Consider the following 16,106-nt stretch of genomic DNA (forward strand, 5'->3'; position numbering starts at 1 on the left):
ACCGCTGAAGAGCAACCACTTAAGTAAAATGCTGGTGATCCCCTTCTCTCTCTCCTCTGACACATCACCCCATCTTATCTGATCACTCCCATCCTGTGCCTGTATTTAATGGAACCTTATCTGACTCCAAAAGCCATACTCAGCCCACAATACCAACTATCTCTCATTTGATATTTATTTTTAAAGGTGCACATTATTATACCCTTTTTCATATGGGTATGTAGAAAAAATATGTTGTTCCTGACAAATTTGGGTAAGTTTACCTAAAACAAGCAAAGGGGCTGACACATAAACACTCATTAATGGCTTCCTATTGTCATTGGTAAAAGTCTAACTCTTCAGATTGGCACACAAGACCCTGTGCGATCCAAATACTGCCTACCCCTTCAGTCCTCGCACCCCTCTCCAAGTACATCTTTCATTCTAATCAACTACTTGCATTTTCTATGCTTCTCACGATGCTAAGCCTTAGAATATGCTGCCCCCAGGGCCCAAGATGCCCTCCTGTTCCTCTCTTCAGTCTGGGCACATTCAAGAAGCCTTCCCACTCAACTGGGGTGGCTCAGTGGTTGGACATTGACTTATGAACCAGGAGTTCACGGTTCAATTCCCAGTCAGGGCTTAAGCCGGGATCGTGGGCTGGATTCCCAGTGTGGGGTGTGCAGGAGGCAGCCGCTCGGTGATTCTCTCTCATCACTGATGTTTCTTTCTCTCTCTCTCTCTCCTTTCCTCTCTAAAATCAATAAAAATACTTTTTTTTTTTTTTAAAGAAGCCTTCCCTAACTGGGTGCTGCCATATCATCCACTACCTGCCTGAGATAAAACTGACTCCACTGTATTAATATTGTCCCTTTACCTGTTTGGCTCTCCCTCTTAAATACGTTTCCTAAACATTCTGTCCTAATAACTACATATTCTTCTGAATACATAAGTGACCGAATGAGTTGCTTGATAACATTACAATGTTTGGAGCACAGAGACCCAGCCTCTAAATCCTGTATGGAAAAAGCTTTGTGCACGAAGATGCTTTCTGCAGCAACTGATGACCAAAAAGTCAAACAACTGGAAATAAATATGTAAAACTACTACGCCATAACTGAAAGATTGCGGGTACCAAGTGCAAAAGCCGGTGTTGACAGCCGTGGGCTGTGGGAGCCTGAGGTTCGCGCTGGGAGGGTTCCCGCCGCTTCCCGCTTCAGCCCAAATTCCGTCCTCCGCTACGCACGCTGTCGCGAGTGCCTGAGGGTTACGTCAGCCGGCGCCGTGCTTTACGTTAGTCGGTGCCGTGACGTCACTTCCGGGCAGGGTTACTTCCGAGGCGGCTGCGGAGACGGGAGGCGCCTCCTCGAGTAGTGGGTTCTGGCCTAGCGCGCCCCCAGGAGCGTTCTGGAGAAATCGGTTCCTCTGGACCCGCTTCCACCTGCGCAGACCCGCCGAGGCGGGCGCCACGCCGCCCCTCGGCCGGACGCCGATGCCCGCCGAGCCCGGGAGGCCCCGCAGCGGGGCCGGGCCATGAGCCTGCTGGGCGGCCTCGCCCCCTCGCCGCGGGCCGCGCCGCCGTTCAAGGCCAGGATGAAAAAGCTCCCGAAGCGGAGCCAGAACGAGAAGTACCGGCTCAAGTACCTGCGGCTGCGTAAAGCCGCCAAAGCCACGGTGTTTGTGAGTCTCACGCCGCTCGGCCCTTTTGACACCCGAGTTCGCGAAATCTTGGCCCAAACCGTCCCCTTCCTAGAGAGGCAGTGTTAGCTTTTGCAGTATACGTGGCTTCTCGGTAGCCCTGTGTCCTTGGACAGATCGCGTTATTTCTGTAATCCTGTTTCTTGTCTGAGAGATTGAATAACTACCCTGTGAAGATTAAATGAGGAAGGGAAAGAGTTTGGTATCTCGATGTGCCTGTAAGTTTTAGCCAGTATCGTTATAACCGCAAAACTCCTGGAAATGCGTTTGGTTTGCAAGAGAATCCTGAGAATGTGGCACTTTTTAAAAAATAACATCGAAGCCCAGAGAGATGATGTGCTTACGGGCGCTGTGGGTACCCCTTCCCGAAACAGATAAATACATGAAGCTTTCAATAGCTTAACCCCTTGTAACCTCTTTTGAGCCTCCCAAGTGTTTCGGCCCTCCTTTTATTGTAGAGGCACCGGGTGTACTGAAGGAAGGAATGAACTGGTTTGCCAGCTACACGTGGTGTTACAGTGTTCTGGCTCGCTCAAGCTTGCCTCAGTGTTTGGAAATAGGAGTGGAGTCCTCAAAGGTCCTCCCACTTCTGAATCACCACCTTACCTCTTCTACCAAAAACTTGGAAAATCTCTCAGCTTTTTTTTGGAAGCATAAGGAAAGGTTTAGAAATTAGCACATTCATTCCCAAAACATTTATTTAGCACTTGCTGTGGTGCACTGGAGAGAAATAAAAGTCAGATTAAGAGGATCTGATACCTTTTTTTTTTTTTATCTCCCTTACTTGTCAAAGGCACATAAAACTTGGAGCTTATCTTATTAGAAGGACTTTGGTTCCATTAAGTATTACATAAAAGTTTTGTGAAGAAAAGGGCTATTGTTTTGAACATTCAGAATTCGAGGTCCCACCTTGTGGAATGTCCAGCTTGGAGCATTCCCTTCAGGATTGAACTAACGAATGAATGAATGATGCTTGGGAAACAGATTGAGTCATCAGTACAGACAGACAGTACTTGGATAAGGAAGTTTAAGCATTTTACATACTGGAGTTGATTTTGTTCCATCCCGTTTTTCCCTTTAGGATTCATATTGCGTGGGATGCTTTGGGTTAGGTTGGTTTTCAAAGCCCCTCAAAGTGAAAGTGGGAATGGATATTCATATTTTTATGGATTGAATTTAAGCATCTGTGGATTTAAGCAGTATTCCCTTTTCTCTGCTAAAGGCTACCCTACTTAGGATGACTGTACATCTTGTTTTGCCTAGAACACCCATCCTATCTAATAATAGAGTAACATGTAAATTACCATCACTCCGCTATGCCCACGATTGGGCGGCGGGAGGCTGGGGGGCGGGTCTCGGGGAGGCCTATCCAGCCATTGAGAGGCGCGGATCCGCTGCCACTGAGGGGGGTACCCTGCTGTTGAGAGGCGCAGGGGGCGGGATTCCTGCCCCCTGTGCCTCTCAACGGCCAGATCCGCGGCCGCTGAGGGGGCCTGCCGCGGACACCCAGCTGCGCCTCTCAACGGCAGGGTAGCCAGGTGTCCGCGGCAGCCCCCCTCAGTGGCCATTGAGAGGTGCAGGGTAGCCCCCCTCAGCGGCCGCGGACCATCAAAAGTGGGGGAGCTGGGTGCCTGTCTGCTCCGGCACCAGCAGACAGGCACCCAGCTCCACCGCGAAAAGCGAAAGAGTGTAGGGGACCCTACACGTGCATGATTCAATCATGCACTGGGCCTCTAGTTTATATAATAAAAGACTAATATGCAAATTGACAGAACAGCAGAATAACCAGCAGAAGACTGGTAGCTATGATGCGCACTGACAACCAGGGGGCAGACGCTCAACACAGGTGCTGCCCCCAGCCTGCAGGCCCTAGACAAGCCAAGGCAGGTGCCAGTGGGCGCCCCCGTATCACCCCACCAGTCGCCCCACAGAAGGAGGTGACTAGTGGCGGCGGTGGGGGGTGGGGCCGGTGAGCCGGCAGCACCCGGCCGGTCAAGGTGGGTGTCAGCAGGGGCCCCAAAGATCAGCCCTGATTGCCAGCCAGGCCTAGGGACCCTACCCATGCATGAATTTTGTGCACTGGGCCTCTAGTAGTTTCCCATACTGTTCTAGTATAATCATTAATAGTGCCCCCTTTTTACTCAAAGATACCCCAGTTTTGATAAATTCTATAATTACTCTGACTCTACCATTACATAGATTCTTTTATAGTTTGCAAGTAGAATAGTTCTTCCTTCTTATCTAGCAACAAAGACTACTTTGGTTTGAAATAGAACTCTTCTTCCCAGCATAATACTTTGATCTTTTATTCATTTTATGTGATTATATATATGTTTCTTTTTTTAAGGAAAATGCTGCTATTTGTGATGAAATCGCTCGTCTTGAGGAAAAATTTCTTAAAGCAAAAGAAGAAAGACGGTGAGCTGACTTCATTTTGTGTTCAGAGCCTCAGTTTTGGTGATTGATACGGTGTTATTACTCTGGGGATTTTTCTCCAGTGGGAGTTTTGTGCATTGCACAGCTCATTGGCCACTGATCAAGTATAGAGAAACCTACGACCTGTGGTATTGGTTCCTGTTTACTCAGGTCGTGTTAGATCAATAGTGATGAGACAGCTGCTCTATTTATCTCTCTGATAAAGCCCTCTTGCTCCAACTAATAAGTAATCTAATTATAACTCCACAATTATAAAAGAAACTCTTATTCTGTAAATATTTACTCTGTGCAAAGCACAATGAGTATATATACATATGCAATTCATGGTATATGCCCTTCAGAAGCCTAATACCTTCCAGATGCAAAGAGATACACTGCAATTCTTTATCCTTGGCTCCTTGAGTATTCCCCTCTGGAACTTTATTATTTTCAGGGTCCAATAAGAATGTTATCTTTATGAGTATATTAATCTTTATATATAGTTCTTGCTTCCCCAGAACTTAAAATACTGACCTGAAATGAAAGGGAAGTTCATACATCTGTTTCCTCTCCTTCCCACCTCAGGTACCTGCTGAAGAAGCTCCTGCAGCTGCAGGCTCTGACTGAAGGGGAGGTGCCGCCTGCCGCTCCTGCTCACAGCTCCAGTTTGCCCCTGGCTTATGGGGTGGCCAGCTCTGTGGGAACTCTGCAGGGAGCTGGGGCCAGTTCCGGGCCTAGCACTGGGGCTGAGGAACCATTTGGGAAGAAATCCAAGAAGGAGAAAAAAGAAAAAGGCAAAGAGAACAACAAATTGGAAGGTACCTCGGAGGACATACCAGTTGCTCCAGTGGCTCAGCAATTATTGACAACGACCTGATACTAACTGGTAGACACACACAGCCACAGATATCCTTAAACGGTCCTTAAGCAGCCCTAATAGCCTGTGAAAAACAAGTGGATCAGAGCCACTTTGAGTGGAAGAGTTCCAATTAGACCTGGTCAAATGCGAAGGGAGCAGCTAAGGCTTCCACCTTCTTCCCTATCCCCAGCTCTCTGATTGCCTTCAGTTGTCTTTCCTAGACGCAGGGAAATGACCGACGTGGCCTTTAGAGCACACTGCTGGCTTGGGAAATTTCTGATCTTTAAAAGTGAAGAGGCCTTAAAATGTACAAGGCTTGCCTGGCTGGTGTGGCTCAGAGGTTGAGTGTTGACCTATGAACCAGGAGGTCAATTTAGATTCCCAGTCAGGGCACATGCCGGGGTTGCAGGCTTGTTCCCCAGTAGGGGAACGTGCAGGAGGCAGCCGATCAACGATTCTTTCTCCTCATTGATGTTTCTATCTCTCTCTCCCTTCCTCTCTGAAATCAATAACAATATATGTATTTTTTAAAGTACAAGGTTTTTAGGTCCTAAGCAGTAATATTAAAAGTGGTTACTGCTAGGTGGGTGGGTTAGAAAGATACTCGGAGCTTTGGAGAAAAGTCCCATGTGCCCATTCAGTGAGTGTGTAGAACCAGGATTGGCTTATTGCTCTTAGCACTTACATGTAAAGTTTTCCCTTCCCCTTAGCATTGGGAGGGGCCTAAAGTGGGTGACCCCAGATTTGCGTTTCAGTTCTGAAGAAAACATCCAAGAAAAAGAAAATGGAGGGAGGTGCTCGCAAGCTGGTTCAGCCCATTGCCCTGGATCCCTCAGGACGGCCTGTGTTCCCCATCGGACTGGGGGGTCTAACAGTATATAGCCTGGGGGAGGTGAGTGAGACCAGCGATATCTAGAGAGGCAAATCAGAAATATGGGAATGGGGTTGAGCCTTCCCTCCCTCTTCCCACTAGTAGCAGCCCCTTGCTGTTCCAGATCAACCCCAGAAAATCTCCAGTCCCTAGGACCAGGTCGGTTTTGTCTGCAACATAGCCTACACTCTTTCAGTGTGACTTGTGTCACTCTTTACAGCCCCAAAGTGGTTCCAAAGGCTACCTGTGGACCTCTGAATTCTCCAGTGACCTCAACTGCAGGTTGGGGGCATCTTTTTTCTAGATCATCACCGACCGACCTGGCTTCCATGACGAGAGTGCCATCTACCCTGTGGGCTACTGCAGTACTCGAATATATGCCAGCATGAAGTGCCCAGGCCAAAAGTGTCTGTATACCTGTCAGATCAAGGATGGTGGTACGCAGCCTCAGGTATTTCTCTTCGCAAAAATTTATCGAACTTTGTAGAAAACTGGTCGAGGAATTAAGTTGGATAGCCCTTATCACAAAAATACTTTCTTGGCAAAAATTCATATTAGTATAATTTTGATTTAACAGTTTTTTAATAAATAGTCAAGGTATTTTGCAATTTAAAAAATACGAGAAATTGAAATGGGGGTTTGCAGTCAAAATGGTCTATACTCCTCTTAGATGTTGTAAGAGGATATGGAGAATGATTTCACTTGTTTTTAAGATACCAGTTGCATTTGTACTTACAGGTGTAAGTAGATAGAAAGGGGTCTGGAAAGGCATGTAACCAATTAAGTGTTGACCTCTGGAGAGCAGTCAGGCCAGGAGTATAGAATTGAGACAGTTGAAGGACTTTCTGTTTTGATTTGTGTGAATTTTAAATGGCACTGTAAGAAATTGTACCCACCTCTTGGTATGGTATACATCAGCTTCAAGTCCTAGAGTAAAGAACACTTACAGGAGTAGCGTGACTTCCTCTCTACTACTTTTTCCTTTATCTTTCTCAGTTTGAAATCGTTCCTGAAGATGACCCTCAGAATGCCATTGTCAGCTCTTCTGCAAACGCCTGTCATGCAGAACTGCTCAAGGCCATAAGTGCTACTACGTAAGTTGACCAGCAGCTTGAAGACAAAAAAAGATCACTTTGGGAGGGGGAGACTTTTTCTCTTGCTTCTAATGAGCAGAGATCCCTATTTTATCAAATGCTTCCTTTCATCCTTCAGATGCCTTAGCAGCTAGTCTCCAGAGTGTCCAAGTCAACAAAGCTTACTCTGGGTGTTCATGCCCATATTCCATCCCTAAACCCATTCTCATCTCCCTCTCAGCGCTCGGATTAAAGTTCTCCCTCTCCTATTTAGGGGGAAATTCATGTCTAACCTGCTTCCATCTGGAGCTGACTTTTTTGGGTTTTCTCATCCAACTATCCACAACCTGATCCAGAGTTGTCCAGGAGCTCGAAAATGTGTCAAGTAAGTGTGGTCAAATCCATTCCCTTGAGAGACGCTCCATGATCAGTGGCCCAGGGACCTAAACTGTTTGGTTCATTTGTACGTTTACTGAGCTGCTTCTGTGCACAGCATGCTTGTCCTTGACTGCCGTGCCTCAGTATTGTCTTAGCCTCTGGACAGGGAAGCAGAAGCCAGTACCCCATGTACTGTAATTGTCATTTTTTGTGTGTATCATGACAGCAAAGGAAATCTGCAGAATAATGTGTTACTAAAGAAGCCTTCCTATCTTTTGAAAGTTTCTTTTTTTTTTAGTTAATATGTTATTAGAAACATATTGGAGAGAGCTACAGAAAAAAATACCTGATCCCATTGGAGGAAAGAGTGGTCTGTGGCTAACAGCTCTTGCTAATGATCCCCTTTGATCCTGCAGTTACCAGTGGGTGAAATATGATGTGTGCAAACCTGGAGATGGGCAGCTGCCCCAAGGACCGCTGGAGAACGATGCAGCTATAAGCTTTGAAGCCTTTCAGAGAGAGACCTTTGATGAAGATCATAGTGATCCCATTCTACAAGGTATCTTTTAATATTACCTTTCTGGTTTGAAGGTTTTCCATATTTAGGCCCTCTTCATTCATAGCTGAGTTCCCCAAATGTCTGGGCAGTAAGTGACTCAGGCTTGCACTGGTCCAGTCCTGGAGAGTGCTGAGCCAGGAGGACCTGCTGCCTGTCCCCCCAGCAGTCCCCACAGAAGTCACAGGGCACAGCTGTGATCACAGTAAGGCAGGGCCCACCGAGAAACTAGGGTTTCTCATTTTCTACTGAGGTTAAGACCTGAGCAGAACGCTAGGGGAAAGTTTATGATGCAGGACTAAGATTCCAAGTGGGATAAAGGGGATCAGGTCAAGGCCTTGGTCCTGCCTCTGTTCCATGGATTCCCTACCATAAATGGGAGGAGTAATTGGAATTGGCACTGGGATCATAGGGAGAGTTCTGAACTGGAAATAAAAAAACAGAATCAAAATTCTCACTCTGCCTAATATACTACATAACCTTAGGCAAGTCACTTAAACCTACTTCAGCCACAGTAAAAGTAAATATCTTCATTGTAAAAGTAAATCTCTGTCCTATCTTACCCAACAAGGAAGAAATTGGGCTGACAGATGCAAGGATGTTAAGGATTTGAAGGAACATATATGTATCTGATCAGCCTCCTGAGATTTCTAGGCAACACTGAACTTAAGCAATTTTCCCCCCAGGATCCTTGGACCTCCCGGAGCTTCAGCCTACAGCCTTTGTGTCTTACCAGCCCATGTTCCTGACAGATGAGCCCTTGGTAGATGACCACCTACAGCACTTGAAGTCTCCATCGCAGTGCAGCCCAACGCAGTCTTCAGATTGAACGAGAAGGGATCAGACACCACATCATTTTCATCATGATGATTTTAACTTCAACTAAAACTTAAAATTTATGGAAAGAGGCAGCAACTTAAAAGTGAAGATTAAATTAACACATGTTGTCGTGGAGGTTCCCATGGTGACAGTTTTCCCTGAGAAAAACTTCACCTGCTTTATTTTTAGTAATAAATTTCTCTTGACAATTCTGCTTATTTTCATCTTGTCATCAGGATATGATCTGTTTTGCTTAGCTCTGCCTCAGGTAGAGTAAACTTGAGTCCTTTATTAACCAGAGTGAGAGATGGCTGCTGACTCATAAAGGAGTGAGACCCCGACAACCTTCTACCCTTGATTCTGATCCTAGTTCAAGGAATGTTAAGTCCCAGCCCCTGCACTGGAAATGGCTGTTCTATTTTTGTGTCGGTGTCATCAAAATCAAATCCTGCTCATCCCCAAGCTGGAGAGTCCAGCCTGAGGCACACTCCATCCATCTTTCACATGTACATACCCTTGAAGGGGATCAAAGGTTATCTGTAACACTTTCTACATCCTCTTTGTGACTTCTTGTTGGAGAATGTGCTTTTAACTAAGTACATTGAAACTGCATGACAACACAAATTTAGAAAGGATTGGGGATTGGCTCCCAGCCTCCGTAACAGACTCACCCTGTCATTTCATTAATCATGTAATAACTCTGCACTCAGTGCGACTGAATAGTCTGGACCTTGCTTATGGCATTAAGGTGGAGGCTTACCACATCACCTCATCCTGACCACAGCCGCTGGTTGGATGGGCAGCGAGGGCATCCCAGTGAGGATCCATCTTAGTACCAGGGCTGGCTGGAATGGGAGGAACAAAAGGACCCCAGAAGTAGAAGATTGGAGTGATGAGAACTGGATGGTTACTGCGCTATAATTCATTACTGCTAACCGGGGACAACGCAAATGGGATTCAAATTTTATAGGAATGAATCTGGCCAGCAGAGGGAGGGGCCCAGCAGCGTTGAGAGCACACCACACGTCACTATAAAGTATCAGAAGCAAGAAACATTAATTTTACAATTCTTAGTTATAGTCTTTTCATATTTTGTATAGCTTTTACAGTCCAAAAATTAAGTATTAGAATTTGGATTATGGAAAATCAAGGGTAGAGTTTTACTCAAAGCTGTTAATGTCTTAATATTTTTCTTTTGTCTGTAAGTTGCCTGGATGTATCTGTCTTACACAGAAATGACAGATATAATTTTTATCATATAGAAATTATCTTTCCATTACAGCTTGAGCAAAAATATTAAAAGAGAGGCTTATTTTAAGAAAGACATTTTTTTAATAGTGTACAGTTTATGCTTATTAAAGAGTTCACTTTGTAGCTTTCCAAGAACAGAAAGAACCCATTTGCTCTTAAACTTAGGGAGTCAAAATACACATCTTTTAAAACAAAATAATTAGAGTATATTTGAATGCACTGCATGTCAAAAGATTGAAACTTTGGTATTGATTATGATGTGTATATATGTATATAAATATCACACATGCATTCACATGTATGGGGATACATGGAATGTCAAATGTTTTTCCTATGGATCATTTTTAAAAACTTGAAAAACACTGCCTTGTTATACTTAAAATACCTTTTCATCTACTGAATTGTTCAAGAATTTTTGGATTTGACAACATGCAATATCAATGAGAATGAGATAAAAAATGGGACTGTACCTTGTTGGGAATGTAAACTTGATCCCTTGGGAGGATAAAGCTGTTGGTATCAAAATTTTAAATATTTTTATCCTAAACCTGTTATTCCACATTAAGGGCCCTAAGAAAATTAAGTGTGGTGTGATGTTTGCAAGTAACAATTATCACAGTATTAGAGATACTGTAAAAAATTGGAAAAAAACTAGATGTCCACTAATGGGAAATTAGTTAAAGAATGGGGTTCTCATCCCTGGCCACTTTGGCTCAGTTGGTTGAGAGTCATCCTATGCACCGAAAGTTCGCAGGTTCGATTCCCGGTCAGGGCACATAACCAGGTTGCGGGTTCGGTCCCCATTGGTGTGTGTGTGTGCAGGAGGCAACCGATAGATGTTTCTTTCTCTCTCAAAAAATCAATAAAAAAAAACATTTTTTTAAAATGGGGTTCCACCCTAGCCGGCTTGGCTCAGTGGATAAGAGCGTTGGCCTGAAGGCTGAGGGGTCCCGGGTTCGATTCCGGTCAAGGGCACATGCCCGGGTTGTAGACTCGATCCCCAGTGGGGGGCGTGCAGGAGGCAGCCAATCAATGATTCTCATCATTGATGTTTCGATTTCTATCTCTACCTCTCCCTTCCTCTATGAAATCAATAAAAATATTTTTTTAAAAAATAAAATGGGGCTTCCACAAAATGTCACATTAAATCTATATTCAATTTACATAGGAAAATTATTGTTAGAATAAGTGAAAAACAGATAAAAATAATACCCAATGTAGTATGTAAAATATGACCCAAACAAATCAAGTGACCACCAAAATATTAGTGTTTCTCTCCAAATGATGAATTTTGGGGTGATTTTTATTTGCTTACACTTTTTATTAGCATCCAAATCATCTACAGTGATTATAAATTTCATTTTTCAAACAGTAAAATGTTATTTCATTTGAGAAATAAGCAGAGTTCCCACGGAATGTTTTCAATTTTGAACCATTAAAAATTAACTTTATATGACTTCATTAATATATCCAGTCCCTAATCCTCATTTTTCACTGTGTGCTCTAGGTTTGGGGGGGATGAAAGGAACCTGAGCTGCTTAATTATCGAGTTTATAAAGTAAAAAAGTTACAGTAAGCGAAGGTTAGTTTATTATTGGAGAATGTTTTATGTTCATTTAGAGTAGCCTACGTGTGCAGTGTTTATACAGTTACAGTAGTGCACATAGTGTCCTGCCTTCACCTTCACGCACCACTTACTTCACTGACACCCGGAGCAACTCCAGTCCTGCAAGCTCCATCCATGGTAAACGCCCTGTACAGATGTGCCATTTTTTATCCTTTATACCATTTTGTTACCGTACCTCTCGTATGTTTAGATGCACAAATACCACTGTGTTAAAACTGCCTACGGCAGTACAGTAACATGCTGTATGGGCTTGTAGCCCAGGAGTGGTGGGTTATACCATCTAGGTTTGTATAAGTACACTCACGTTCACATGACAAAATTGCCTAATGAGGCATTTCTCACTCTATCCCTTCAAACGATGTGTGATTTACACTTTTATTTCTAACTTATAATAGACAACACATAAAAAGAGCCGTGAGCTGTTTTCAATCAACCAATAAACAGCGTTGATTCTTAACAGTACACACAAGAGCCCTCTCACGTTTGTCCCATAGATGATTTTCCTAAATACTTATCAAGTAGCTTCACTTTCAGCCTCACTTTTTTCTTCCATCTGGATTATCAGTTTTATAGTTAAAACTCTTTACCTTTAAAGAGCCTGACACTTTTTTTTTTTTTTTTTTTTTTTGTTAATCCTCACTGGAGGAGCTCTAACCGGTTTGGCTCAGTGGATAGAGCGTCGGCCTGCGGACTCAAGGGTCCCAGGTTTGATTCCAGTCAAGGCCATGTACCTTGGTTGTGGGCACATCCCCAGTAGGGGGTGTGCAGGAGGCAGCTGATCGATGTTTCTCTCTCATCAATGTTTCTAACTATCCCTCTCCCTTCCTCTCTGTAAAAAATCAATAAAATATTATATTTTTAAAAATCCTCACTGGAGGATATTTTATCCATTGATTTTAGAGCAAGTGGAAGGGAGGTGAGAGGGAGAGAGAGGAGAGAAACATCCATGTGCGAGAGCCACATCAATTGGCTGTGTCCTACAGAAGTCCCAATCGGGGTGGGGAACCTGTAACCCAGGTATGTGCCCTTGACCAGACTCGAACCCATGACCCTTGGGTTCATGGGCGGACGCTCTGATCATTGAGCAATGCTGGCCAGGGCCTGAGATTTATAATTACCATATTTTCCGGCGTATAAGACGACTGAGCGTATAAGATTTTCCTGGGTTAAAAATTCGTCTTATATGCTGGAAAATACGGTATCTCTAACGACCTGCCTGCTCTTCAGTGACCTCCAATGTGACACCTTCTAAGCTGGTGATCCCCAGGACCTGTTACTGGCAGCCTGAGCATCTTCTTTATTACACTTCACCTTTCTCTTCATTCCCAAGGCTGGCCTCGGCACCTCCCCAAATGCCTACACATGGTTCTGTTCTGTTATTTCACCATCCACATTATTATTGGAACTGAAAGAGCAGAACTGTATTTGGCTTAGAGGGAAACATCTAACACTTTGTCCTCTTACACCCAGAGCTGAGGAAACTAGGGTTGGAAGAAACTTCAAGGCCATGTGGGCCAGCTAGATGTTTCACTCCGTTACGAGGAAGTGAATGGCATTGAGGTCCAATTTGCTTGTAGTTTGGCATGAGTCCAATACAGGCACCAGCCCAACTGGAGGACAAAAGGCAGGCATTTCATTGTTTACCAGCCCTGGCTCCTCTCAGAATACAGAAACAGCCCCAGGCTAGCTGGGAACTCTCCAATGAAGTTTTTCTGTTAATTTCCTTTAAAAGTAACAGTTGTCATCATTTAAAACTCCTAAATGCCCAAATCTAATTTTTAAAACATGCAATACCTGACTGTTTAGTCATGGCAGTGACCTCTTTTCCCTTAGATTGCCAAATTTAAAAAAACACACCCAACAGCCAACACAATAATAGCTGTTGGTGTGAATGAATCAAAATTATATCTTGTTTTTGTTGTTGTCATTTACTTATGTCTAAAATCTGCTCCTACTGCACTAACTCACTTAGCAGCCTTGCTCTGATGTCCAGGCATCTAGTTTGCAATGAAAGCAATGAAGGGAGGGGCCGGCAGGGTACTGTTGGGGTGGTAGAGGGGACACCGTTTATATTCGCAAGGCCACGAGGCCCAGGCATAGCGGAGAGCAGCCACGGCGCCGGGACAAGAACTGATATTCAGGGCCAGGGTCTGGGTGGAGAAAGTGTTCATGGGAGCTGGAAGCCACTTGCACTGATGGTCACCACAACAGGAGATCTAATGAGAGAGTCATAAACAGGAAGGGTCAGGTCAGGCAGAAGGAGCGCCTAGAGGCTGGGAACTGCTCTCGGAGGCAGACTGTAGGGATAGAAAGCCGCTTTGGGCCAAAAACCCACTTTCTACAGTAACCAAAGCAAATCTGAGTCCGTCTGGTCACTGCAGCCACAGGTTGGCAATAAATGTTCACGTGCCGAAACCGGTTTGGCTCAGTGGATAGAGCATCGGCCTGTGGACTCAAGGGTCCTGGGTTCGATTCCGGTCAAGGGCATGTACCTTGGTTGCGGGCACATCCCAGTAGGGAGCGTGCAAGAGGCAGCTGATTGATGTTTCTAACTCTCTATCCCTCTCTCTTCCTCTCTGTAAAAAATCAATAAAATATATTTTTAAAAAATTAAATAAAAAAATGTTCACGTGACGAAATAAATAACTCCATCAACAAAGCATAAACTACCGGTTACTGAGGGAGACAGGGGAGCACAATCTCATCCAGCATTTGGGGACGGTTCCCCGAACATCCTTGCTGTCACCCTCCTGACAAATGGTAAAGCTGCTGCTCCCTGTGGGCCTGCCACGGAGCTGAGGGATGAAGAAAGGCCACAAAGAAACTTTGGGTAATGAGGCCTTAAGTCAGACCGCAATCCAGGGAAGGGAACATAAATGATCCAGTGCCCAAGCTTAAATTCTGACCTGACCGCAACTGTGATTCCGGGTCCAGATGATGGACGGACTTCCGCCAGATTCCGACTAAAGTGGAGAACGGGAGGCAGAAGCTCCCTGGGAGCTAGAACTCCCCTAAAACCCAGGGCCCAGAAGCTAAGTGGCATGAGCACTGAACAAGCTCCTGGGGCGAGTAGATAAGGTAGATTCTGTAGTCAGGGTTCCAGAGGAGGAGCTGCCCTAGGTAAACTCCTGTGTGATTTAAGTTGTTTTAAATACTCTTTCATCTCCTCCAGTGCCCTCTTTCCGGATGCCCCAACCCCAGCAATGGCCCCTTGGTTCCCAGGCACTCATGTCAATGTTCCATCTAGGAACACCTCCGCCTCCACCCCAGAAACAGAAGATCCTCTTCAGTCAACAGCCCCGGCGCCACAGTGGAATGATCCTTAGAAGGAAGTACTTTCATTATACAAATTCACACTAAGCTACAAAGCACCAAGTTTAAGCCTCTTAAAGGAGACACTCAACTCAAAAGGATATCAGCATTTAGGATGAAAGAGACATCTAAGGATGAAGGAAATATTCTGGAGCAAGGATCCTTTCAATAGGCAACCTGCAAATAAAGTTTCAGGCCCTGCCCCAGAACCAAGATGGCTGCTTTGGAGGGAAAATACAAAAGGAGTATCCTTTAAATATGGACTCATTTTCCCTTCCTTGATTGTCCTGTTTATCAAAACTGCCTCTAAGCCAGCGACTGTCTACCGGTGAGCCGCATGAATTTTTAAAGCATGCAATACCTGACTATTGAGTCAGGGGCACAGACCTCTTTTCGCTTAGACTGTCAAATGGAAAAACGACAACAGCCAACACAATAGCCATCGGGTGTGAATGAATCAAAATCATACCTTTTTTTTTTTTGTCAGATTGGGGAAAAAATAAGAATTTTAGTAATTAGTTGAGGTGTGCCATGAGATGAAAAGGGTTGAAAGTCGCCGCTCCAGGCAAATAATTAAGAGCTGTTCATTTGCCCCTTTAAGACAAACTCAGCCCCCCACCAACCAAGCCCTGCCTCTCGGTTACGTTAAATTGAAGAGGCGGGCCTCACTGTGGAGGAAATCCTGATCTCCCCATTCAGGAGGAACCCCATTGTTTCTGCTATTCTCACCTCAAATATCTTGTCATCCTGCCTCTGCACCTCAATTTGCTGGGAATACGTGAGGCTGAGCAGCCTCCTGTCGGCCAAGAGCTCGATCTTCTCAGGCAGTGGTCCCTGGAAGGTCAGCGTCTTCTCCCCATAAGCCACAGCTCGGGCGCCCAAGTGCAGCCGGTAGGCCACAGTCTGCTTATCTCGAGGGTGGATGCTGCAGGACAAACAAGTACAGAACTTTGGGTTTGAGCTCAATAATAACCAGATTTTTTTAAAAATGTATTTTTATTAATTTCAGAGAGAAAGGGAGAGGGAGAGAGAGATAGAAACATCAATGATGAGAGAGAATCATCAATTGCCTGCCTCCTGCACACCCCCTTACTGGGGATTGAGCCCACAACCCAGGCATGTGCCCTTGACCGGGATTGAACCCAGGACCATTCAGTCCGCAGGCCAATGCTCCATCCACTGAGCCAAACCAGCTAAGGCAATAACCAGATTTTTTAAAAAGGAAATAATATACAAAGCACCCCCAGAAGGTGAGAATAAAGTTGACT

At 44.8% G+C, this 16,106-nt stretch overlaps 2 protein-coding genes across 3 annotated transcripts in view; one reads left to right on the forward strand and one right to left on the reverse strand.

Moving 5' to 3' along the window:
* The first annotated feature begins 996 nt into the window (after positions 1–996).
* TBRG1 (transforming growth factor beta regulator 1) lies at positions 997–8,862 on the forward strand. Its single transcript, XM_079762369.1, has 9 exons — positions 997–1,659; positions 4,025–4,095; positions 4,678–4,910; positions 5,707–5,843; positions 6,127–6,273; positions 6,819–6,916; positions 7,170–7,280; positions 7,690–7,832; positions 8,516–8,862. Exons 1-9 carry the CDS (start codon positions 1,513–1,515, stop codon positions 8,656–8,658), a joined length of 1,230 nt encoding a protein of 409 aa, XP_079618495.1. The 5' UTR covers positions 997–1,512; the 3' UTR covers positions 8,659–8,862.
* A 3,775-nt stretch (positions 8,863–12,637) lies between these two features.
* SIAE (sialic acid acetylesterase) overlaps positions 12,638–16,106 on the reverse strand; it is a 42,577-nt gene continuing 39,108 nt past the window's right edge. For both annotated transcript variants that reach the window (XM_079762368.1, XM_079762367.1), the window contains exons 9-10: positions 15,568–15,763; positions 12,638–13,742 (exon numbers count right to left, since the gene is read on the reverse strand). In XM_079762368.1, coding sequence (XP_079618494.1) covers positions 13,524–13,742; positions 15,568–15,763 — 415 coding nt within the window. In that variant the 3' untranslated portion in view covers positions 12,638–13,523. The remainder of the gene's footprint in view (positions 13,743–15,567; positions 15,764–16,106) is intronic.

The sequence above is a fragment of the Cnephaeus nilssonii genome (genome assembly GCF_951640355.1).
Source record: "Cnephaeus nilssonii genome assembly, chromosome: 22".
Taxonomy (NCBI): Eukaryota; Metazoa; Chordata; class Mammalia; order Chiroptera; family Vespertilionidae; genus Cnephaeus; species Cnephaeus nilssonii.

Excerpts from the sequence above, each read along its gene's own strand:
- TBRG1 (XM_079762369.1), top strand. The coding sequence starts at position 1,513 with ATGAGCCTGCTGGGCGGCCTCGCCCCCTCGCCGCGGGCCGCGCCGCCG. Across the intron at positions 1,660-4,024 it reads CCGCCAAAGCCACGGTGTTT|GAAAATGCTGCTATTTGTGA; the intron begins GTGAGTCTCACG and ends TCTTTTTTTAAG. Across the intron at positions 4,096-4,677 it reads AAAGCAAAAGAAGAAAGACG|GTACCTGCTGAAGAAGCTCC; the intron begins GTGAGCTGACTT and ends TTCCCACCTCAG.